The 24,822-nt window shown below is 63.6% G+C and overlaps 1 protein-coding gene across 2 annotated transcripts; it reads right to left on the bottom strand.

The window, feature by feature from the left end:
- Positions 1-726: 726 nt before the first annotated feature.
- RHBDF2 (rhomboid 5 homolog 2) lies at positions 727-21,598 on the bottom strand. Of its 2 annotated transcripts, none has more exons than XM_026090504.1 (19): positions 21,522-21,598; positions 13,898-14,030; positions 9,919-10,068; positions 9,428-9,555; positions 8,579-8,771; positions 8,285-8,497; positions 7,529-7,657; positions 6,686-6,819; positions 6,201-6,407; positions 5,768-5,879; positions 5,362-5,436; positions 4,841-5,002; positions 4,544-4,644; positions 3,901-3,964; positions 3,598-3,692; positions 3,288-3,363; positions 2,654-2,754; positions 2,202-2,355; positions 727-1,452 (listed from the first exon to the last, which is right to left on the bottom strand). In XM_026090504.1, the coding sequence occupies exons 3-19, from the start codon at positions 10,042-10,044 to the stop codon at positions 1,033-1,035; spliced, it is 2,490 nt and encodes an 829-aa protein (XP_025946289.1). In that variant the 5' UTR covers positions 10,045-10,068; positions 13,898-14,030; positions 21,522-21,598; the 3' UTR covers positions 727-1,032. The 2 variants fall into 2 exon arrangements, with proteins under 2 accessions (XP_025946289.1, XP_025946288.1); XM_026090503.1 differs by lacking the exon at positions 21,522-21,598 and adding an exon at positions 21,025-21,175.
- Between the last annotated feature and the right edge of the window lie 3,224 nt (positions 21,599-24,822).

Genomic DNA, 24,822 nt, shown 5'->3' with positions numbered 1-24,822 from the left:
GTGGGACTGAAAAAAATACCATCGAACCTCAGCTCTGAGCATCTCGGAGCCGCAGCAGAGGCTCCGGGGAGCCCAAAGCCGGGGATGGGGTCAGGCCCCAGGGGGGCCGTCGGGGATCCTCACCGCAGCCCACGGCTTGTGTTCGGGAAGACGCCCCGGCTCCCTTGCAGAAAACCTAGGGCTGCCGTGGCAGGACCTGCCAGCCCGCTGCCAGGCTGCCGGGGACCCAGGTCCCCCCGGGACAGCTCAGGAAAGAGCCGGAGYGAGCCAAAGCCCAGCTGCGACGTGGCTGCCCCCAGGGGCCCGCAGGGCCGGCAAACATCACCGAGAGCCACGTATATATAATATATATAAAAAAAAAAAAGCGCCCCTGCACAAAGGGGGTTGTGTTCACAGTATGAGCGGCAGCGCCCGCGGGGGCCGGGGCAGGGACGCGGCGGAGAGGGCGGCTGCAGCAAGAGCCGGGCAGCCCGGCAGCTCCGGCGTCGAGGCACTGAAGKGCTTTCAAGGCAAGCGTGAAACGCCTCCGGCCCCGCGTTTGGCTGCGGGAAGCAGGAGGTCTCGCGGGGCCGGCGCTCGGCGGCTGCTCCGGCACCTCCGCAGCGAGGAGGACACCCAAAACCCGAAAACTCCCCTCTCGCTGGGTCCCTTCCCCGGCCGGGCAGCAGCTGGGCTCCTGGGTTGGTCTCCAAACCTGGCAGTTATGGCTTCTCAGTGCCACGGGGCGGTGCAAACCAGGTGGGCTCCAGCCCCGCTCCTCCCCTGTCCCCGGCGTTTACGGGACACGGGTGAGCCCAGAAGCGCAGCCCTGCCAGCCCGGGGGACGAGGCCATGTCTAAGGCACGTCCCATCCCAGAGCGCCCGCCCCGCCGCCCAGACCGGAGGCAACGCCCTGCTTCTAAACCACGACCTGCTCCACCACCACCTCCTCCGGGCTGGCTAAAAATCCACCCTGTGCCTGACCGCCCCGCTTCAAAAAGTAACGCCGCTCCCTCTCCCCGCACCGCCGCGACCTCCTCTCCTCCGCCGGGGTCAGTGCAAGACCTGCTCCAGCTCGTACTTCTCGCAGAACTTGCTGGTGAAGGGCAGGCAGGTGAGGTACTCTATCCAGCGCCAGTTCACGGGGTAGACGTACAGCCAGATCACCAGCGAGGCGAAGAGCCCCACGAAGACCAGCAGCGACACGATGATCATGGCCCGCTTGCGGTACTTGTCCACGGTGCCGAAGGTGATGTAGGGCAGGAAGGCGAAGGAGAGCAGGAGGCCGCTGAGGAAGCCGAAGAGGTGGGCGATGTTGTCGATCCACGGCAAGAGGCCGCAGACGAAGAGGAAGAGGACGATCCCAAAGAGGTTGAGGAAGGCTTTCCACGGCTTCTCCAGGACTTGCCAGCTCTGGAAGAGCTCGACGAAGAGGCAAGCCAGCAAGCCGAACTGGGACCCGGCCGGGCCCACCTGCAAGGCCGGGGCAGGCGGGGAGAGGGGCGTTACGGCAGGAAGGGTTGGGGTGCCCGTGGCGCCAGGTCCCGACGCACCTCTGGGGACCATCTCTTGCCTTGCAAAATGCACTGGGCCCTTGCACCCCTCCGAGCCCCCGGGAGGTGGGCGATGCAGAGGAGCGCGCGGGTGCTGCTTCCGCGGAGCCAGCGCTTCGGGAGACACGGCAGCGAGGTGGCATCGCCCCCGGCCCCCGCCGCGGCCCCGTGCACCCCCGGGCGGATTAGGGCGCTCCGCATGATCGCATTTAAAGCCCGGCAGGACTTCGCTGCCAGCAGATTAGCCATCTGCCTCCGCCGAGGCACCCGCACGCGCACCGCCACGGGGGGACACGTGACCCACGTGGCGGGTGCAGACCCCACACGTGGGGCAGAGACCTCACTCCTGCCGTGAGGAGCAGAGCAAAGGGGGCACCGGCCTCCTGCCACCCCAGGCAAAACCCTCTCCCCAAACCCCAGCCTGGCCAGGACCGGGGAGGGCAGCCCTGGGCTGTTCACTTAGAAATGACTTTTTTGACCATCTTTGGGGAACTGATGGGCTCTTGGGCACATTTCATGCCCAGGAACATCTTGCCACAAGCAAGTTTGCTCAGTGGCCAGCACAAGGCCCCATAGCCAGCCCGGGTAGGAGAGCTAAGAGGCTTTGGGACTTCCCAGGGCCGGTCCGTGGGGCAGCGAGCCATCCCCGGCCCGGCAAGGCGTCCTCACCTCTGCTCTGTAGGGCAGGAAGATGGCGCTGGCCAGATTGCCCGTGATGCCGCTGAGGATGAAAATGATGGAGATGCGGTGCCAGCCCGCCAGCTTCTCCAGGTCCCTCAGCACCGTCATCTGGAAAGTCACTGACACCAGGCAGTGGATGACCCTGGCGGAAGAGGCCCCAGGTTAGATCCCCCGGCCCTGCCAGACCCCTTCCCAGTGCTCCCACCCACTGCCCCACGGCACAAGACCATTTATCTTACAAGATACCCTCCAGGGACAGCACATTTGTGGGGTATCACTGTAGTTAGGGGGTGTTTCTCCCCTCTTCTCTTCCAATCCATAAGGGATCATGGTTTAAGAGATGACAGACAGCCCACTGGACACCAAGTTATCACCAGTGCCCCCAGCCCTGGGTGCTGGGTCGTAGAGGAGAGGTCTGGGAGCACGAAGCCACCACTCACCCCGCGTGCAGGAACAGGGACAGCCAGAGGCGGTAGAACTGGTCGGGGACCTCCGGGTTCAGGAAGGGCAGGAGGCCGCAGACTTCATCCAGGCAGTGCACCTGGAAAGGCAGACACAGGTTCGGGGGCTACCGGAGCTCAGCCCACAGCCCGGAGCCGCAGAGGAGCAAAGGACGGGTTACGTCAACATCTGGACAGCGCTGCCACGTGTTGGGTCAGAGAGGGGACCCTGGGCGGTCCAGGGCACCTGCACTGCCCAGTGCTGGGTCCATGGCTGGGAAGGGAACAACCAACCGTCCCCAGCAGCCACTGGAAGGTCGTTTTCCTGCCCGTGACGTGCTTGGTACCATGGCAGGGCTCTGCTTTTCCCAAGGGCACCAGCGTGGCCTGGGCTAGGCTGGCTCAAGCCCTAYGTTCCGTCTTAACCCGCAGCAGCAAGGTGGGCGTGCGGCGGCAGCAGGAGCCTGGCCGTCAGCCGGGAAAGCTCTGGGCTTCGGCTCACCCCCGCTGGCACCAGCCCCAACGTCCGCCCCAGGCGGGATGCCAGGCTGGACGGCCCTCAGCAAGGCACCGCAAGCGCCAAGCCCCCGAAACGCGGGCCGGGCTCCCCGCGCCGCCCGCCGGCCCCGCTCACCTGCGAGCAGAGCGTCGCCTCCTCRTGGAAGTAGCCGTGCATGAACTCGCAGTACTCCCGCGTCGTGATCTCGCAGCTGGCGGGGGCAGGCAGCAGGCTCGCTCCGGGCCGGGCTCCCACCGGCGTCCCCTCCCTCGCCCAGGGCGGCCGGGAGAGGGTCCCCGCCGTCGCAGCCCTTCCYGCCCTCCTCCCCCAGCACGCCTCGTCCGAGGCTCTCCGACCTCCCTCGCTCCCCGGCACGACTCAGGACACGGAGCGGGGACCCGGCTCGGCCTGCCCCGGGTCCGGTCCCCGCGCGGTCGCGGCTCACCTGCCCTTGGTGCCGATGCAGCAGGGCCTGCCCTTGATCTGGCAGTCCATGTGCGCAAAGCCCGTGTGGTTGGTTTTGGTCTCGTAGGTACAAATCTGCAAGCCGGAGGGAGAAGAGTTGTGGGGAGGGACCGGATCGAGGCTGCTGCCCGCGGCCCCCGCGCCCGGCTCCTCGCCCATCGCCTGGCGGACCACCCTCCTGCCACCACCACCGCTGCTGCCGAGGTGCCACCGCATGGGGACCTCGCAACGCGCCCCGCGAGCCCCAGGGCAAAGAGGGGCTGCAGCCGCAGTGGGCTCTTACCGGCCACCTGGTGATATCGTCCGGCCACACATGGGGTGGGTTTGACGCTGGCTCCTCGCACGTCCTGGGAGGAGGAGGTGGACGTGGGGTGTCAATAAGGSTCTCCCCCAACACATCCTTCCCCCCAACCTAACCTCCCTCTGGGGCACGGACAGCTCTGGGGACCTGCAAGCTTCCACCTGCAAGCTTCRTTTGCTTTTGGGGGGATTTCTGCACTTTTAACTCCTAGAGCACCCTACTGCAACATGCTCTGCAGGTTAATGTCACTGCAGTCAAAACATCTGCCAGATAATTTTGCTTGATGCCCCCTTGCAACATCATGTGCTCCTGCTCATCTCACCTGTGGATCAGGGCAGACAGGATAGTTTGACCACAAGACTGGCAAGGTTCCTGGGGTGTCCTTCTGGCTTGCTCATTGCTGCATGCACTTAGGGCAGACCTTGCCTCAGYTTCCCTGCCTATTCTCTCTTCCTTACCCCTCTCCTACGGTGTGCAAGGGCCACAGGWTACTCAAATAGCCTCTCCCTTGGGCAGATGAATTCAAGGCATCTGAGCTGGAAACCCAGCCCCAAGTGACATCTCCCACACGTGCTCTGCACACAGCCTGGCGACTGTGCCACCTTCCCCCAGACCTCACTCCTACCTGGGGTCCTGATGGCACACGGCCCCTGATGTCCGCTTCTTGCCGGAGCCCATCGTCGGCGCGTTGGTGCCTGGCCACTTGATGAACGTTGCCAGCGTCTCCTGCGGGGACGGAGAGACTCGGGGTGTGAGCGGTGAACACGCTGCTCTGACCCCYGCGTGCATCACACCACACACCCGTYTGTGCTCCGAGGCTGCGCTGGGCTGAGACAGYTTCTCCCTTCCCTCCGGAAAACCCAACATTTCTCCACTGCCCCGTGCCCGCAGCAGAAGGGGATGCGCAGCCCACCACACTCACCGAGCAGTCCTGCGGCAGCGTCTGGATGCAGCCCGAGTTGTCGTTCTGGACGCAGCAGCCGGAGYTGCGCTCCCGGTCCCTCTCGCGCTGAATGAGCCGCTCCACCTGCCGGTCCTTCCGGATGCAGGGGGAGAACTTGGCCCCCAGGTGGATCAGGTCGATCTGGGAAGGTGGCACATGGCCATGGGATGCTCTCCGGGCATGGAGGAGGTCTGTTGCCCACTCTCRTTCCCCAGCACATCTCCCTTCCCARCAGCTGCCGCCCAGCCTGGCTTGGGACCAGGCAGCAAGTGCCCAGAGGGACTGAGGTGCCAAAGTCCCGGGGCAGCAGGTTGGAACAAGGGTTACTGAGGAATAACCGGGGTCAGAGCTCTTCTCCAGGAGGAGAGGAGAAAGGAGCACCCCGAGGAGACCGTGGTGACCTCCCACCCTCAGCTCAGGGAAGGGAAAGCGGCGGCCGGCCAGAGGACAGAGCCTCGGGCTGGCGGAGGTGAGGGTCGGCAGCCTGGCAAACGCCTTACCGAGCTGGGCCCAATCCAGAAGTTTTCCTGCTGGATGTACTTGACGCTTTCGTAGACGCCTTTGTTCCTCAGCACCTGTCGAGCAAAGCCAGAGTCACGCAGCCGGCTTCCACGGAGCGGAGTCGGAGACACGGGGCACACGGAGGGAGCAAGCCCAGCCCGGGATGTGAGCCTCCAGCCCAGCCTGCCCTGAGCTCGCCAGGGTCCGGGCAGCCCTCCTCGTCCCCCCAGGAAGACCGATTTCTGGGCAGCATCCCAGCGGGATGATCCCTCCTGCGGGGTGTTTAATGCACCCCTCCCCGGGTGCCAGGCTTGCTTTCCTCAGCAGCTGGCTGCCACCGGGGAGCTGGACATGTCACTGGGCAGCCAGGAGGGGATGGTCCCGGCCGGCAGCTCTTAAACTTACTAACTGTGTCGTCACGTGCTGGGCGAAGCCGATGGGGGCGATGCCGTACGTGCCAATGACCAGCAAGGTGATGAGGATGTGGACAAAGGTGATCCAGTAGGTGAAATAGGGCCTGCGGAGGAAGGAGCCTGGGGTCATGGAGCAGCTCAAGGATGGCAGGATGTAGGGAGGAGGAGGAGGAGGAGGCCAGGCACAGGGACAGTGGTCACCCGGGCAGAGCAGCCATGAGGACATGCAGTGACCAACCGCAGTGATGTGCATCCAACCCCAGCAGGGAAGCAGCCCAGCAGGCCTTGAGCCCTGATCTCCAACAAGCATCAAAGCAGAGACGCAGCTGTGTGACCCATGGGAGAGCCCCGAGGAACGGGGCTGGCTCTTCGGCTGGTCACCCCCAGCCCACATACCCCATCCCCGTCCCGCTGGTCCTGCTCACCGGTGGCTGTCGGTGTTCTCCAGCTGGGACTGCACTATGCTGCTCAGGCTCCGGCGGTACGTCCTGTTCAGCCACTTCCCCACCACCCCCAGCCCATAGTAGCGCTTCTTGCGGTCGAAGGCGAAGTGTTTCACTTTGGAAGCGATGCGCCTGCCTCTCCTGGGAGCGGGGCCGGCGGAGGCCGGGGTGAGCCGGGCACCCTCCCTTCTGCAGGGAGAGGAGAAACCCAATGAGCCTGCCGAAAGGGGCCAGCCGAGAAACACCCCATGTGCAACCCCGCAGCCTCACCCCAGGGCTGGGGCAGCCCAGAGGATGCCCTGGGATAAGGGCTAGGGGTATCTTTTGGATTCATCCACACAGGAGTGTGCTAGAAGATGCTGAAGTGCCCCAGGGCAGGGAGAGATGGGGACACAGCAGGGCCTTCAATGGGAGGGATCCGTGCAGACAGCGTCGGGGACAGCGTGTGACCAAGAGATGGTACTCACGGAGTGAGCTGCTCCACCTCCGGGGACACCCTGACATCCTCCCCCACCGGGTGCATGCGCAAATATGTGGCCGATAGAGGTGGTGACTCAAAGACATCATCCGGCATGGAGTATGTCTCGTCGTGCATGTCCATCTGAAAGGAGCACAGAAACTCCTGGGTGATGGCCAAGAAACCTCCTTCTGACTGAGGAAGCGCACAGCCAGGCCAGCCAGCCCCGACCTGGCCGTGGAGCCCAGGGAGAGGATAATCTCCATTTACATCCCACTAACTCCTCATTGCAGGGTCTGAAACGCACCCACGACCACAGCATTGCTTCCTCTCTCCCCGGGGAGCATCACCGAGGTGGGGGCTCTGCAGTGCACAGCAAACACTGGTCCTCTCTGCTCCCAGGGCAGGGCTGGGCACTGACACACAGGTCCCTTTGCACATCCACAGCCCCGAATGCAGCTAAAACCCCTCTCGCTGCCATTTTGGGTAAACCATTGACCGTTCTGTGCTGAGCCATGCAAGTGTGAACACCACGTCTCCCTAGCTCTGGTGGGCTCCAAGTGTTTGTTACAGCCTTGGACCATCTCTGATGGGACAGAAAGGCCCCAGATCAGAAAACCGCTTTCTCCTGATGATTGCCCTAAGAGCAAAGAGGGGACAGGACCACAGGATGGCAAAGCTCCCCACCAATGGTCTACACGCCATCGTGCCTGTGAAAGCCCTGCTCTGCTCTCAGCCCCCTCACAGACCCGCATGGGGTCAGCGTGGAGGAGCCCCCACATGGCCTGATCCCACCAGCCGGGCTGGCTCCGGGCGCAGGGCCCCCTCCCCTCTCTGGGGGAACTGCGCTTGCCTTACTGAAGAAGGACGAGTCCAGGGTATCGGCAGCGTCCACCATGTCCTCGTCCAGGAAGCTGGGGTACACAAAGCTCCTCTTGTTGCTCTTCCGCTTCTGAGCCAGCGGCTCCAGCACAGAGCGGCCCTTTTGCAGGGGAAGCAAACAAGGATAAGAAACAAGAAGCCCCCAGTTTTGGCAGCGCTGAGGGTTTCTCAGATCCTTGGAGCATTCCTCCCCAAAGCCGAAGCCGGGTCAGCAAGCATTAAATACCAGCTGTCATAAACTCCTGCATGGGGTAGCCCAGCCAGCAGGAGCAGCAGACAGACACCACCTTTAGCTCCCGAGAACCAGCAGCGTTGGATCACGATCACGTTAGTCAGCACACAAGTGAACTTGGGATCCCCTTTTCAGTCCCTGCCCTACAAACCCATCCCCAAGGCTTGCCCAGGACTCTCCAGGGGCTAGAAAGCCTCCAGAGAAATTTCCCCTGCAGCAAAAGCTCGCCAGACCTGTCTGCAGTGAAACCCCAAAGCTGTTTTTTCTAGGTATGTCGTGCAAGATAGTTCCACTTTGGTGGTCATGTTTCCACCAAAACTTCTCTTTTTAAGCTGAGCTCAGGTTAAAAACATCCTCACCCCTCAAACCTGCACCGGAGAGAGACAGTGATCTTTGTGCAAAGCAGAAAGCCAAGAAACAAAGATGATGGGGGAGGGACAGAACTGAAAAACAAGTCAAGAAGGGAAGAAGAACACCCCACTCCCCACGACTCACGCGGAGAAGTGCTGCGGCCGCCTTGTAGCTCATTTGCGCGACCGACTCCCTCTTCCGGCGGGGCATGCGGCTGTAGCCGGAGCGGATGCTGTTGAAGGAGGCCAAGGAGGAGACGCCGGGAGTCAGGGGGGGCAGGACGTGGTGGGGCGTGTGGGGCCGATCGGTCTCATCGGGATGGCGGAAGGGACGGCCCCTGGCCAGCGGATCTACGATCTGGGAAGAGGGAGAGGCCTCTTGGTGCTCGGAGAGAAAAGCTTCAGACCAGGACCCCGATCGCGCGCCCCCGAGCTCTACCTTGGGCATCTTGGCCGGCTTTGGTGACTCGGTGCCCTGGAAGGAGGGCACCTCCTGGCTGGGGAGCTCCATGTCGCGGTAGGCAGGCTTGAGCTTGCCGTATCTCATGCTGCAGTGCTGCAAGCTCTTGCGCTGCCAGTGCTGCCGCTTGCCTTCCCAGTCGCTGCTGACGCCAAACCATTGCGCTGTGCCCCTGCACGAGGGAAGGGGACGGACACGTTCATCACCCAGCTGATCTCCCCGCCATGCACCACGCGACCCGTGTCCCGAGCCCGGCACTGCTATCCCAGATGGGGTCTGTGTGCTCGCGTCCTCCTCTCAAGCAGGTGATCTGAGTTTGGGCATTTCAGCTTCACCCGGAGCAGGGCACAATTTTGACCTGACTATGGGTCTCTGGAGGGAGAAGGGGTGTTGTAGAGGGATTGATGGCGCTCAGGTCTCTCTGGAGAGCTAACACCACTGAGACTCACACGGTGCATGAGATAGTATATCAGCTCTGTGCTGCAGCAAGAGTACAGCTCAAGCCGTTTGTGAAGGTCCTGCACAAACAGCAGGGAGAAATTCTCTGAATCTATAAACCAACCATTTGAGTCAGTACTAAACAATTCTTCTGCTGTGGGATGATTCCTAGGCAGATAACAGCGAGTCAAAACAAAGCCAYGCTAAATCCTCCAAGGCTTTTCCTTTCAAGCCCTGACTCTCCTCATCCCGAGGCCTTTGGCTAGTACCTGCAGCCATAACACCCAGACTGGAGCGTGGGGATCCCTCCAGCCACCCCACCACYGCCAGAGCCCACCGTGCCCTCGCGCCAGCCCAGGCCGGTGGTGGCCAGCCCTCCCGAGMCCTCACTTGCGGATGCTCTGGGACAGGGAGGTCTGTCGGCGGAAGCTGGGACGTTTCTCCAAGGAGCTGTCGTCTCTCTTCGACCTGGGCTCCTGCAGGCTCTTGCTCTTTCGGTAGATGGGGACCTTTGAGGGCTGGAAGACAAGACGTGTAATTGGGGAGTCCGCGTTCCCGCTGCTCTCCAGGAGCTCCCAAGCCCAGCACGGGATGGAAGAAAACAAGATTTTCTGCAGCAAGGAAGGATCAGCTCCTCTGCAGAAGCAACCAGCTCCTTCCCCTCACTTTGCCAGCATCACCGTGCTGAACCCAGCCTGGATTCAACCACTGCTCCATCCAGGAGATGATCACAGCCCCTAGCTGGACATGCATGTTGCAGGAGACGGGAGCTGGCACTTCTCACCCCATGCCCTGGAGGAGGCTCCAGAGAGGCTCCCAGAACCACCACGAACAGAAGGGTCCCAGCAAACCAGTGCCGGCTGCCAGAGAGCCCTGCTCACCTCCTTGCGAGCACCGTCCTCCTCTGCCTCCCGGGGGGGGATGACGATGGAGAGGTTGGGGGGCTTCTTGCTCTGCAGGCGGCTGCTGCTGGAGCGGCTGCCTCCGTTCTTGTCGCCGGACGACATCTCGGGCAGGCGGCGTTCGGCAGGCTGCGAGGGAGGGAGGCGGACAGGGAGTCAGCGCGTAGGCGAGAGGGGAATGGCCGTAATGCCCGTTTCACGGCCTCGCTGCATCCCCTCCCTCCCCATCTTCTGCAGGGTAAGCGGATCCGCGCCGGAAGACATCGGCAGAAGCATTAACCGTTAATGGGGCTTTGTGCAGGGGGGACCCCAGGAGGCAGGGAAATGCTTTAAGCGCTTCCTCTGTCGCTGGGAAAGAGGCACAGATTTCTCTCCTCTAATTGCTCCCTGGGGGGACCATGGCTGCCACCAGTTTGCACCATGTTTGGCAGCATTTCACCTCTCGGCTCCCTTCTCTTTCCAGGCACAAGTCCTGGATGCCTCATCCAAATATCCCGGGAGCCAGCGCATGCTTTTCGTGCACGGGCAAGAGATGGAGCAACATGCAGGCCAAGAGGAGAGGCAATCCTTGTTTGAGTTCAGGGCYGTTTGCACAACCTCACACTTGCAGGGTTGAAGCTTTGCTCCCTGAAGGCTGCTGGCCCGTGGCAAACTCCAAGCAGCACAGGTAGCCCCAGGCAGGGTTAAAGTTGGCCAGGTCCTACGAGATGCAAGCTCACACGTGGGGAGAGGCTATGCCTCAGCAGGAGATGGGGAGAGCTCCCTTACTCAGCCATTTAAGATCACACGATCAATCAGACAGCCGCGTCTTGCTCGCTTTCAGCATCACCAGCCCCAAGGAATAGGAGGATGCTTTGCAGACCCGACATGTGGCTCCACCACTCATTTCCCACAGAGGGTCGCCAGGCAGGTGCCACCAGCGAGAGTCCCCGGGGAGCTGCGTGGCTGGGGAGATGCTGCCCGGAGCACCACAGCRATGGGAGCTTCACCCCGATGGTGCCTCCAGAAGCACGGGTTGGAAAAGGGCCCAGATCCACCCAGCTTCATCACAGCCCCAAAGACCCCCAGCCGAGATGGTGGCCCGTTCTCAGGTGCCCCCTGATACCCACACCACCTCTCCAGTTTGGACAGGTCGCAAAGGAAATGCGGGCTCCTGATGCAGGTACCTCATCTCTGAGGGTTCAGATCCACCCAGCTCTCCCAGTGAGAAGCCCATCCAGATGTATACCAAGCACCTCGGCACAGCACTCACCAGAGCCTTGGAGCTGAGCGGGACTGGGCAAGGGTATCACATCGCCCACGTTCAAACATGCTCTGAGCATCCCCTGGGGGAACGTCAAACTCACGGGGCAAGGAAAGCACCAGAGCCAATGAGCCCGTGTCAGGTTCCCCTCCTGCACCGAAAGCCTGGGGCCGCAGCCAGCCCTCGGTGGAGAAAAGGAGGCTCTCTCCAACCAGCCGACGCAGAAAGAGCCCACACCCCCTTGGAGGCACCATCTCTCCCAGCCATCTCCGTGACRGGCTGCACCTTGGGGCGGGTTTGGTTGCCCCCATCCCTCCCTGGGACCACCCCGCTAAGGGGCTCAAGGCGCACCGACCTAAAAGGTGATCCCAGCACCRTTTCGACTGCCCGGGAGCCGTGGGTTAAGCAGCCTAAGCGTGTTTACAGGTGCCAGGCTCGGTAATCCTGCCTGACGCACGCTCGCCCGCAGGGACGGCTGGCGAGAGCCCCCAGGTCAGGGGCCGCCGGGGGATTTCGGCGCCGACACTCACCCCGCAGCGTTTAGAGCCGGCCGGGCTGAGGGGGGGGCCGGCCACGAGCAGATCCGGCGCGGCCGAGACGCCGGACGCGCCACGGGAGCGGAAGGGCGGATTAGCAGGCAAAGCTGCGGGAGCAGGTCAGCTGGATTCCCCTTCCGCGTCACCAYGGCGGCTGAAGGGGGGCACGGCGCGTCACGGAGGCGATGCCTTTCGTCAAGCCGAGAAAAAAGGCCAAACGGGCAGATTTCGGGCAGGCAAGCTCAGATAAGGAAGCGGCGTGAGGAGCAGAGCAAGGGACGGCAGGAAGGGCAGGGTTAGAGCTCCCCGTGCCCCCGCGGGGGCCGAATCCTGCCTTTGGGCTCGCAGAGAGGCCCCGAGCAGGGAGGTCCCAGGCTGCGGCCCTGGAAGCCCCTTCAGCACRACGGTGCAGGGGAGCTCGCCCCAACGTACCTCCCAGGGCACCCGAGAGCTCTGCCCCATCCTCAGGGATGGGAAGATGTTTTACTGCCAACACTGGCAGCCCCAAGCCTCTGCTTGCCCTTTACCGCAAGCGCCCTCAGCTTCTTCGGCCTCGGAGGCACCTCCCAGCCCCAGCACTCGGAGGTGAAGCTCCGCGGTGGGCACACCGCCGGCCATCACTCGCTTCCCCGTCCACTGCCAGCATGGGTGGACGGTGCCGCAAACCTCTCTGCACCCTGGAAAGCTCCTCTCGCGGCCACAGGACCACTACGAGGGAGGAAGCGAAGGTCTGGATGCCTCGGGTCCCACTGGCACCTCTCTGCTGCCACCCACCACCACCGAGCCTAAGCTGAGGGAACCGAGCGATGCCACCAGCTGCAAACTCCTGGCTTTACCCGCTGGCCCGGCACCCCCAGGAACCCGCCTCCTCCCCAGGCCCCAGCGCAAGCAAAGCCCGGCTCTAGGAGCCTGGTGTCACCCGTCGGACGGGCTCGGGCAGGCGCTAGAGGGCAGCCGCAGCCCTCCGCCAGCTCGTGGACCGGGCAACCGCCTGGTGCTCCCGCCTGCCTGCTCCGTTTAACGGCTCCTAGGAGGAAGGGGGAGAGGAGTTTGGGGTCCGGCTGGGGGCAGTTGCAGGGCGAGGATGGGGTTAGATGCCGAACTCGCTAAAAATCGAAGGAGAGGCTACAGAGGGGCCAGGCTCAGCAGTCCAACCCGGGACGCGCAACCTACAGCCAAGTCCCGGCTCTCCCAGGGCAAGGCGCCCGGTGTCCGCACTTCCCTCTTTGCAAAAAAAGGCCTGGCGTTGCCTTCGCGCCCCGCGCACCYGCAGCGGGGTTAGATCAGCAGCCAGGCACAGGCCACCCCGAAACAAGCCACTTAAGCCAGAACAAGCCCTGGGAACGGAGCTCTCCTGGGAGCCTCTGGATCCAAGGACGCACCGTTCCCCTGCAAAGGGAGATAATCGCAGGTAGCAAGAGGATTTTGCCTCCAGCATCACCACCCCGAGGAGCCCACGGACCCCATGGCCAATGCCGTATTTGCTCTTTTCCTAATCTCTAGCACTTTTTATAACCATTCATTTCCCTGCAAAAGCAGGCGTGCGGCTGGGGGAGAAACCCAAGATGCAGCTTGAGCACCGGCTTGACTAAGACGCTGCCATCAACAAGCGCTAATGGCTCCGGCTGGTGGAGCAGCAGGGCTCCCGTTCCAAAATTAACCCCGCTCCCCTCCAGCCTTGACAAGGGCATTCAGGCAAATTGGCTAGCGGAGGAGATCTGGAAAGGAAGACGCGAGGCAGCCGTCGCCACAAATGCGATTAGGAGCAGGCGCGACGTTGCTCCTGGCACCGTCTGCGAGGAGGAGGAGGACGAGGCGAGGAAACGCAGCGCCCCGAGCCGTGACGTCGCGGGGGAGATGCTGCGTGACGGCGGGAGGCATCCTGCACGCCGTCCGCCTCTCCTCCTCCGGAGAGGCCCCAGCTCCYGCCCTAGACCACGGCAATGTCTCGGGCGCCGAGGGCAGCTCRGCTGCTGCTTCCTCCTTTGCTGCTGGCCGCTGGCATCCGGTTAAGCACCAAAGCAAAGAGCGACCGAAGGAGCCGATCCCAACGCCTCTCCGTAGGGCGCTTGGTGCACCRAGGAGATCGCAGGGGCACCCTGTGCACGCCGCGACCGCTGCCTGCCCCGGTGTCTCTCCTCCGGGCTCAGCCAGCGCCCGTCCGACCGCGCGTCCCTACCTCATAAGAGTGGCGGGGATCCCAGGCGGCCTGTCTCGAGAGTGAACACTCGCGGTGGCCTTCCTCTTCCTTCTCCTCCGTCCTTCACGCAAGGGAGCCCCGGAGCATGGCTGAACTCCTCCTGCTTTGCCTGCTGTGGGGAAGACACCACGATTCAAACCACGCATGAAAAACCCGGTCAAGGCTGCAGGAACCTACTGCAGCGGGAGAGGAAAAGACGCTGGGTTTGGCTGCAGCTTTTCCTGGGAGCAGGAAGAGCCCAACACAAGAGCTTCCCAAGCATTTGGGGATGGGGGCTGCCAGCAGCTGGCTGGGACACCGGCCAGGGAACGGGGGGTGGCAGGCTGAAGCCAAGATTAAGCAAACTAGGAGAGCAGTGGATTTCCTCCTGGGGACCTGCTGGGCGAGAGCACGGCCTCAGCTCCCTGCGGCATCCGCTGCAGGCGCCGGCTGCTCCGGGACAGAGCATCTCCCTCTTCCCGCAGCCGCAGGGCAGCGATTTGGGAATGCACCAGCACGGCAACGCTGACTGCCCCCCCTTCCCACCCCATGGCGGGGCTCGCAGGGCCTGCTGACACCGAGCAACCCCCTGCATCCCGCCGGCGGGACCGAGAGCCACGTGCTGGGGAGCCAGCAGGCCGCTGGCACGAGGAGCAACTCGCTGCGTGCCGGCGAGGCTCGGCCGGCTGGACACGCGGGGGATTAAGGGAGCCCCGGCCGCGACGCGCTCCCAAGGGCCGCGGAGAAGAGCGGGAAAGAAACGCGAGCGGTGCGCCGAGCTGTTTAATGACTGCTGAGCTGGGAGGCCGCCAGGCAGGCGTCCAGCCCCGGCAGCAAAACTTTCCATCCCTCGGGTGAGCCGGAGACGCTGTTTGTTTTCCTCTTTAGCAACTAAGCCGAAGGTGCCGGCTGCGGGCAGCCACGACCGCGGCTCGGGAGAGCCCGGGCCGCACGGGGATGGGAGCGAGTCCCRGGGCAGGCAGGTGCTTCGGGGTTTGGCCACGGCGCAGCCTGGCAGAGGGCAGCTAAATCCCTCCCCAGTTCCCCCCCTATTCTGGGAAGGCAGCTGCTGTTTCCCGAGCTCGGCAGCCCCCCCAGCCCGGAAACCCAGGCTCCCATTGCTCTCATCGGATCCCCCAGCGCTCGGCAAGGACCTTAATGCTTCCCGGCGCGGCACGTTTGCCGTGCGCTTAACGGCCTAACCCGGCTCTCCGCCGGCTCCCCCGTGCATTGAGGAAGGGCGGATGAACGCAGCCTTTCCTGGCTAAGAGCCTCGGCTCGGGAATGAGGGGGGCAAAGCGCGGCTCCAGCGGGGGCAGCCGGCTGCCGGGAAGGCTGTGCCACGTGGGAATCCAGCCGTGCCATGCGGGAACCTGGCCGTGCCGCGTGGGAACCCGGCCGTGCCAAGGGCACTGTAACACGGCTCCCGGGGGAGCGGGTGTCCTGCCGCTGCCGCAACCGGCGGCGGGCGCCTGCGGTCCCGGAGCACGGCTCGGCTGGATCGGTTTTCACACCTCCGTGCATTAACCCGATGTTCGGCATTGGGAGAGGAGGAGGAGGAGGGCAGGGCGACGGCCTCCGCGCGGCTGAAGCGCCCTCGCTCACACCGGCTTGCGGCCACCCCCTCCGCGCAGCATCCGCCCCGCGAGCCCTGCTACCGAAACCCAACCCGTGCCAGCAGGAAAACGCCCCCGGGGATCGAGCCGGGAATGTGTTTTCGAGTTTCCCATGGGTTTGGCACCGGCGCCCAACCCCTACAGCCTCGGCGCGGCTCATGCCCAGCGCCGGAGCGGGTGAGCCCGGCTCGCTTCCCTCCCGGCGGGCTCCGGCGCGTGCCGGGGGGGGGGGGGAGGGACGCAGCCGGCTTTCGCCGCGCCGCTCGGCCCCGGGGCTGGCGGGTGCCGGGAAAGGGAAGTGAGAGGCGACGCGCTGAGCTGGCGCCGGGGAACCAGCTGCGCAGACGCCCTGCCGCGGGGACCGGGGTGATGACGAGGGACCCAGTGTCCGTGGGCACGTCCGCAGCTCTGCACGCGCCGCGTTTTGAGCTGGAAGAGGGGGGTCCCGGAGCCATCGCGGCAAACGGCGCGCAGCCAAATACCGACATCCCGGAGCGAGGGGCACGGCCCTTTTCCCAGGCCAGGCGGCGACCTGCAGAGCAGAGCTGGGGACGGAGCAGAGTCCTTGTGCGAGACGCCCCTCCGGGTCACCCATCCTAAGGACACGTACGTGGCACGCGACGGGTGCAACGGGAACCACCAGGGAGCCGGGCTCGGAGCCCGCCCAGCCCTAGGTGGAAGAGGACCACTCTCCCGTTTGGCACAGTGGGAGACGTCCACAAGTGAGATGACGTTCCGGGTGCTGGAACAACGCCGCAAAGCCCCCGAGGGACCACGGGGCCATCAAACACCCCCGGAGCCGTCAGCGCTGCACAGCGGGGTTGGTTTTCCATTAGGCAAAGGCTGCCGCTCGCTAACGGCACCCTCATGAATGATTAACGAGCACGTTAAAGACATCCCTCAGTGCCAGGAGCCTCGTTAAAAGGTGCTCTCGGTTATTCCTGCACATGAAAGCCAACTGACCCGCTGGGTTCGAGTAACTGATTAACCGCTGATTGAACCCTCGCCGACTCTTCCTGTAGGTACGGCCCTAGGAAAGGGTGTCGGAGGCGCCGCGGAGCACGTCCTCCCCCCGCTTCTCCTCTCTTCCAAAAAGCTTAGCGCTTTCCAGGCTCGAGTTTCAGATCTGACAACAGCAGCCCAAGACAAACAGCTCGTGAAATGAGAAGATATTAGGAAGGAAAAAAAAGAAAAGAAAGGAAATAACTAGTTGAGGAAAGGGGAGGGGAAAAGTTGAATGCTTTGCATTTTTCTTTCCTGCCTCTCCTTGCAAAGCTCAAAGCCGGTTTCTCGTTCCCGCGCAGACCCATCTCAAAGGGAGCCTCAGAGAGCACCAGCCCCGTCTGACCTTGCAGCCGGGGGAGCAGAGTCGGGCTCCAGCCGTGTGTGTCTGCAGCCTCCCCGCTTTCAGGCTGTATTTACTTCTTGTGGTTGGAGTATTTGGGCTTTTCTTGAGGACAAAACACGCTTTTAAGGCACCACTGCAGAAACCAGCTTGTCCGAGTGACTTCAAAGCAAGCGCGACCCTGAGCGCTGTTACTTGTCCATCACGTCTGAGTTTTGCCACCATCTAAAATTATCCGTGCCAGCGCCTCGAGGCCACGCAGGATAGTGTCCCCGAAGCCTGGGGCACGTGCGGCAGCCCCAAGTCCCTCAAACGGCTTTTACGAGGGGTCTTAGGCTCAAGCGAAGTAAGGGACTGAGAGCAGCTGCTAAAATTAAGCCTCACGGGCTCAGTTCAAACCCACCGCGTCCAAGGAGCCGTGCCGGAGACACGCGCGCGCGATTTGCCGTTGGGAGCCGCCGCGAGGAGGGCTGTGCCCCAGCCCAAAGCCTTCGCGGTCAATCATTAACGCCCAATCTGGAGACGGGATCGGGGCGGCTGAGCCAAGCTGAGCCGGCTGCCGGGAAAGCGTGGCCGGCTCCGACGCTGCACTCGCTCGCCGTTACGGAGAAAAACGGCTAAAAGCCCCGTGTTAACCCGGAAAGCATCAGCGCGGGCGCCACGGCCAGGTGCAAATCTCGCACCGGCTAATAGACGCGGAGTAATTTTTGCCCTAGAGCCTCCCCGCCCCGAGGGGATTCACGCATCCGCGAGCCCAGACGTACAACAGCCGCGCGGAAATCCCACCGCCGGCACGGCCCGAGCAGAGCTATTTCACAACCCAGCGGCCTCCTCAACTCCCAGCGCCGGGAAAGCTTTCCCCCCCCCCTCAATCCGCAGAGAAGGCAACCTGCTCACCGGGGAAAGGCTCAGCCATGGCTCAATCACAGCAGCTCACTCGCCGCCGGGGGAAACCCGGCTCATCCCGCGGCACTGCATTGGCTCGGCTGCCGCCGGGCGACTCGTTCGGGCGCCGCTCGGCTAAGCGGCAGTAACGCAAAACTCACCGAGTTTCACTGCCTCTGCCCAAGGGGGGGGGACGCAGCGGCGACCTTCCCGCGGCGCCTGGGCCGTCTCGAGCGGTCAGTGCGATAGCCGGAAAAAAACCTGCTCGCGCAGAGAAGGAGCAGGAGGAGCCGACAGGTTCCCAGGGCTTCCAGCCAGCCGAGATGCTCAACTCGTCAGATCTCTTTCTGGAATTAGGAAATTCACTCCATTTCCCCCCCCCTTCTTTTTTTTCCTCCTCTTTAAGGCGAGCAGGACATGAGGCAACCGCAGGGCGGCTTGTTCACCCGGGCGAGTTTGGAGCGCTCGGCACACCCTGGAAGGAAGCAAAAGCTCCCGAGCCGAGATGGAGAGCGCAAAGCCTCCGCGGCCGCGCTGGGCGATGCTGATAAAGCGGCCGCGGGCCTGTCCCTGCGCCGGCGCCTCCGGAGCTCGTGGGCGGCCGTCCGTCTGTCCGCGGCGGCGAGAGGAAGCGAGGGCAGGGACCGGCGCGCGGCTGCTCGCGCCGTTGCACAAGGCCGAGCCTGGCGCTGGGCTCGTCCCAGCCTCCTCGTGACCGYGCCGCCCCGGCTCCCCGTCACAAGGGCTCGTTCCCCGGGATCACGTGCTATTTTGGGGAGGAAGGACGGGGAAGGAGCGGTCCTCGACACGCTAAAAGCCGGGTGGGGCGAGATGGCACCTGCCGGCTCTCCGGCAAAGGCGGCTTGGCCTGTCCCAGGGCTCGGCGGCGACGTGGTGAAGCAGGACACGTCCCCACGGTGGGTCCTTCCCACCTGCGAGGACCATGGCCTCGGTCTCCGGAGGCGACGCCACCACCGGCAGCCCGGTGCCGCTCGGCAGACCCCTCTGGCTTGTAGGCGGCGAAGGGAAAGACCTTGCCCGGAGGCGTCCCGGGAATGTGGCTGGGACATGGCGATGGCCGGGTCCCGAGAAGCCCCGGCACTCGGGAGCCACTCCGAGGGCGGGCAGAGGCTCCCGGCTCCTCCGCGGCACTGGGAGCGTTTCAGCAAGGGCCGTGGGCAGTAGCCGTGACGCTCTGCTCGGAGCCACGCTCCCGGCTCTCCCCTCGCAGCGCCGGCCGTGGCCATCTCACTTGGAAGCGTCAAGGGATGGGATGCAACCGGCAGCGCGGCAGGTCAGCGTCTCTCCGGACGCGGGGCCAACGCACAGGTCATTTCCACCTTCCGCTTCCAGCGGAGACATCGGACTCATCAGCACCTTTGCAGTGGGGCCGGCCTTCCGCCCCGGAAATCCTTCCCAAATCCTTCCACGCTGCATACCCGACAGCATCTCCGGTAGGATTACAGTGCTCTTTAAAATCAGGAAAAGCCCTTTTTTGGGAGCTGCGCAGATTTCCCAAGCTACTTTTGGATTTATTTAATCCGACTGGGTTTTATCGAAGAACTGTGTAATTCCGCAGAGCTACTCCAATTCCTGTTCAGCTTGGCTTAAATAAGGAGCACTCAGTAGCTGCGCACGATCACGACGGTCCAAGTCCTCCAGCGCAGACTGCAGCAAACCTCAAGCTGATTTCGCTTCTGGAAAGGGCTGGGAAGGGCCAGCTCGTTATCTGTCAGAGGCAGCGGGGAGGGAGCCGGCAGGGGAACGTCTGCCTTTCCCATCACCGTCCCGCCAYGCAGCACCGGTGAGTGGTAAAACCGGCTCGAAGACACGCACCGGAGAAGCCGCCTGGATAAAACCTCCCTGCCTCAACTCAGCCATTTCCAAACTTGTGCAAAACGGCCGTGCGCCCCACGGGCCCCGCGCGCCCGCTGCAACAGTGCAAGGCAGAGGGAGATGCTCCGCTGCCCCCCGGCTCGCCCCCTCCAAAGGGGTCACGTCCACAAACAGGGATTTTGGGGAGCGCTGGGACCGGCAGAGCCGCGTTTCCCACCAGCGTCCCTCCTGGCTCGTCCCTGTCCCATGCAGCGTGATGCTCTGCCCTCCGTGGCAGCGTCGATCCCGGCTCCGGGTCGGCTCGGTGCCTTCACCGGGGCCGGCGGGAGAGGAGGCGACGCACCAAGGCGAAGTGCCGGGGATTAGCCCGAGCGGTCCGCAGCGCGCCCCACAGCTTTTCGGCTTACTTATTGAAACATCGCTCCCGGCCCTTCCCCTGGCTCTGGCGTTCCCGCAGGCTAGTGAATGACAGGGATAAGCGACCCAAATCCCCAGCGCGAGCTGCCGGGTGACGCACCGGGAGCGGAGGCATCTCGGGGAGCGGAGGCATCTCGGAGAGCGGCCGGCGTGAGTCAGCTCCGGGCGCGCGGGAGGCAGCTCGGCGGGACGCGGGGGCGGCCGGTCCCGGTCCGCAGCTCAGCCGTGAAAGCGGCACAGCCGGGAGAGCGCCCAGGCCGGATCGAACCCATCAACAACTATTATTTTAAGGGAAGAGCCGGAAAAAATAAAATAAAGTCGCAGATGGGGCAGAGGCGGCGAGCGCAGCCGGAGGGCCCCCGCGGCCTCGGGGACCGTGGGCGTCGGGCACTCGAGCGAGTCGCTTTGCAGTCGCCTTCTCCCCCTTTCGCTGCGGTGCCTCTCTCCCCGCCGCGCGGGACTCCTACGCAGCAGCACGCGGGGAATCGGTTACAGAGAGCATGGGGAACGGTGCAGCCGCACGGCTGCTGCCAGGCTGCTAACGCCGCTCTCGGCCTCTGCTGCTCGCCTCCAGGAGGTGACAACCAGCCGCTTTCACGGGGGACACCGCCGCTTCGGAGGCGTTAGCGGCATTTCGCAGCTGGGGAAACTGAGGCACGGCAGTGACGCGGGCTCCCCGCTCGCCCGCTCCGGCCTCGTTCCCCCGGGCAGGCGGGGGGGGGGGAAAGCGCAGTTTTGCACATCCGCGGCAACCCCGCTTCCGTCCCCCGCGGACCGGCTGCCAGCGGGAGGGTTGGCACAGCCCGGAGGCAGACGGCGCCGCTTGCGAGCGGAAAGCTCGCTCTGCAGAGCCGCCGGGTTTCCCTTCCCCAAAGCGAGCCAACAATATCACTGTGCAAAGCCAACTCCAAGCGGGCGGCCTCAAGCGCTCGCCGCCCGGAGCGGGAAGGGGGGGGTCTTTGCACCCAGGGGACCCTCGCGTCCGCCGGCCCTGCGCTAACCCGGGTGTCTCCAGGCTCGCGTCCTACCTGCAAGAGCAGCAACGGGGCCAGCTGCAGCCTAAAAGCCGCCCTCCTCCGAAACCAGCTCCGGCAGGGCCGCTTCCCRGCGTGGGGGAGCAGGGAGACCAAGGACGCACCCCGCTTCCCTCCTCCCCCAGCAAAGCGCCRGCGATTCTCTGATGTCTAGTAGGATGCGTCGCCCTCCTTCCCCCCGTTTTCCCYCCGTACTATAGGAATCTCCTATATCTCATAAAGGCGGAGAAAGCGCCAGGGTGTTTCCCCCTCGGGAGAGGGGCCGGATAGGGCTGTTCTCTTCCCCGTGCAGTTTCTAAGAACTTTATCTAACGCTCACAATTCCCCTAGATTTCAGTTATCGGAAGAGAAAGGAGAAAGGGGAAGGCCCTGCGCACCCCCCCGAAAAGCTCGGTTTCTTCAGAACAGGCCAAGACTGCAGGCCGCCCCCCCGCACCCGGCACGATCGGAGCGGCTGCCCGCGCCCCCCGCTCTGCCGGCGCCCCCCGTACCAGCCCCGCGCCGCCGCCRGCGGTCAGGTCTCCAGCGAGACGGAGCGGTTGCTTTGCCCTGGATGCAGGGGAAATCCTTCCCGCTCCGCTCTCCGGCCGGGGTGTGTGTGGGGGAAACGAGAGCAGCAGGAAGGAAGAGGCCAAAGGGCTGCTAACGCAAAAGCCTCGAGCAGAAAACCCAGCCGAGATCGACGCCCCGCTCCACTTGAGCGCAGAGCTTTCACCAGGAGACCGCAGGCGCCTCTGCGATGCGAAGGCTCCCAGCGCACCCATGTCCCAGCCCGCCCGGGTGGGAGATGCTGCAGGCACGWCCCGGAGCGCTGGACAGGCTCCCACCTCTCCCCGCACCGGCAATTCGCACGCAGGGAGCGTGGGAAACCCCGGGGTCCCGCACGGTGGATGAGCGGAGCCGGGGCAGAAGGAAGATCTCGGGGCCGGAGGATGCCACAGCGCAGCTGGACCTTCCCCAAGACCRAGTCAATCACTGCTCTCCACTGCCCCCACCCCAAAGGCCTCATTAAGAGAGCAACAAGCAGCCAACTGCCTTTGAAACAACAACACAAAACAGCGATTAAGTGAGAAAAAGGCTAAGAAAGCCAAGTTTTTCTCCCATGCTTGCAATAAAAAGCACAGCTTTCAACACTCACTCAGAGGCTGGGGAAACGACCATAACCCCAAGCACTGTAAACACTCCCAAAAGACCTTAATTCCCGGATCCGCCTAATTAAAAGGGACTGCTCCCATCTCCGTCAGAGCCGGGGAGTCATCATGTTACCAGATGTCTCCTGGCCTGGCAGGACAGCAGGGACCAGCGGTCATTAGATAAAAAGCTTTTCAATAAGGGAAGAGTTTATGAGCCCGTTGCTTGYGGGCTCATATAGATTTATCAGGAGTAATTACGTTTTAGTCTTCAATAATTCACTGCCRTTTCCTGCAAAAACCCTTCGAGCACAAAGCTGACGCTCTGCCCCACCGGCTGCTGGGGTTCGGGTCCCTGCTGTGCTCCCAGCCTGCGGAAAAAAAACCCCACCGGTTCCCCATCTGGCTCGGGACCGGGCTGCGGGGATGTCCCTGCCGCCACACTATTGCCAAAGGGGCGCTGAGGACGCAGCCGGAGGCCGGATCCAGCCCATGCTCAGAGCAAACCCCCGATTAGGAAGGGGTTTAAACAGCAAAGAAAAAAAAAAATCAGGCAGCCTCAGAGGCGTCTTGCGCGATGAAAAGGAGCAGTTTTGAGACACAAAGGAATAAACCGTGTCCACCCGCGGAGGAGGTTACAGGATCGGCGCTCCCCCAGCCGGGATATTTTCCCGGCCACCAAGGCGACCCCAGGACCCACCATCCTCCCCGGGGAACTGCCACGCCGGCGGCGAGGCCGGCACACGGGATGGTGGCCGGCGCGGGTGGGCGCCGCACTGCCCGTCGCCCCCAGCAGCGCGTCCGCTCCCTGCGCAGCTCAGGGTGCCGGGCTCCAGCTGCGGAAAACCCGGCCTGAGCAAAACCCAAGCTGGGCAAACGCCCCAGCAGCCTGTCATCCTGCATCTTCTTCCCATTTTCTTTAGCGATAAGTGTCATTTTTGAGCCCAAATTTGTTCCGGAACAAGAGGGTCGTTTGCCGATTGAGGCAACCTACCCGCGGGAAGGGATAAAGAGATATTTGGGGGTTCTTTCAAGCTCACTCGAAGCATTAATGTAAGCAATATCAAACACAAAGAAACCGATTCCAGGAGGAAGCCACGTGCTTGCCTTTCAGCTCATCTCAGCCGAATAACGCGAACAAACTCAACCTGCATTTCCCAGCTCCTCCACCTGACCCCGAGGAGTATTTTTCCCCTGAAAAGAGAAGATCCACCCAGCCCTATGGCACGTCAGATCGAAGACGGGGCCCGCTCCGCGTCTCTAGCCTCCAGGCCGCGTTACGGGCGCATGCCAGCATCCGTGGCTCCTTCCAACCGCCGTCCACCGAGCGCGCTCCGCCGAGGCTGCTTTTTCGGTATGCAGAAAATGCGTTAAGTGCGTGTTTGAGAGTCGCACAGGGCTCGGCCTCATCTCACCGCGTTCGCGGTAGCTGCGCTGGCGTCCAACCCTGCTCCCTCCGCCGCGGCTCGTCCCTGCTCCCCGCCGCCAAAGCATATCCCTGTCAATGCCGACGCCAGCAGGGCTCCCTTCAGCACCGGCAAAACCTCCGGGAATGGAAGGGCAGAAGCCACCCGCTGGGCGAACGCGCAGCGATACGGGTTCGTCGCTCCGTCAGTCGCAAAGGGGCATTGAATGGCAAAACACAGGCGCAGCAGCCGGAGAGCCAAGAAAGCCCCTGGGGAAGGCGGCCGAGGGGTTTTTCAGGCACAGGATGCTCCGACTGCGCTGGAGCCTTCCAAGCTCATTTCGGAGGCAGGGACGTTTCCAAGGCCCAGGGGGTTATTTCCCTCCTGGGAACCGTGTGGGAGCCTGCGGATGCTCCTCCGGAGGGTGGAAAGGTACAAGCTGAACCGCTGCGAGCTGGGCGCCCCTTCCTTGCTCGGGATAGCCGGAGAGGGGGAGACGGCAGCCGGGAGCATTGGCGGGCGAGGGGCAGTGGGTTCACGCTGGAAACCCCCAGGAGCGAGCGTCGCGGGCTCGGGCCGCACACGGAGGCGGACGCGTGTCCTCGGCTGGCGGAGGGAAGGGTGACGCCGCGCTGGGGAAGCGGCCGCCACTTCCTCCTGCCACCACGCACCCTTTTAGGTCCCCTTCGCCCCGTGAAGAGCGGGCCAGGCCGGGCCACCCGGAGCTCTGCCGCAGCCCAGGCCTGGCTTGGCAAGCAGAGGCCAGAGCTGCGGGGTCCCGGGGGAAGCAACGGGGTCCTCGGCCCCCCCAGCAGCAGACGGCCCCGCAGGAAGAGCCTTCGCCGGGCACGTGGAGCAGCGGCCGGGCAGCGCAGGGGTGGTTTAAAGCCCAGCTGCCCCCACTTGCCCCAAACCCGCCAGGCTGCTATGGGCCAAAGCACAAAACCGACCTGCCGAAACCTCGGCGCCCAGCTTCCCTCCGCGCCCTGCACGCACGCCGGGATCTCCCTGCGCGCCCTCCTCTCCGAGGAGGATTTTATTTGCTTGCCCAGGGCTCGCAGCAGCGGCGGCCGCTTCAAGGGGGGTGTTTTAATAAAAAAAAATCAACGCGAGGGCCAGCGGGCAGCGTTCCTGGCGGGAGGGAGGAAGATGCTCCCAAGCAGCCCCCCAAAGGCAGCACCTGCCGCACAGCGTAAGCCGGGCGCCCGCCCGGTGCCACGACGGCGGGGAGCCCGGCCGGGCACCTGCGGCCCCTC

This window comes from Apteryx rowi, unplaced genomic scaffold (genome assembly GCF_003343035.1).
Source record: "Apteryx rowi isolate R43461 unplaced genomic scaffold, aptRow1 scaffold_86, whole genome shotgun sequence".
Classification (NCBI taxonomy): Eukaryota; Metazoa; Chordata; class Aves; order Apterygiformes; family Apterygidae; genus Apteryx; species Apteryx rowi.
This window is presented reverse-complemented; position numbering and strand designations above follow the sequence as displayed.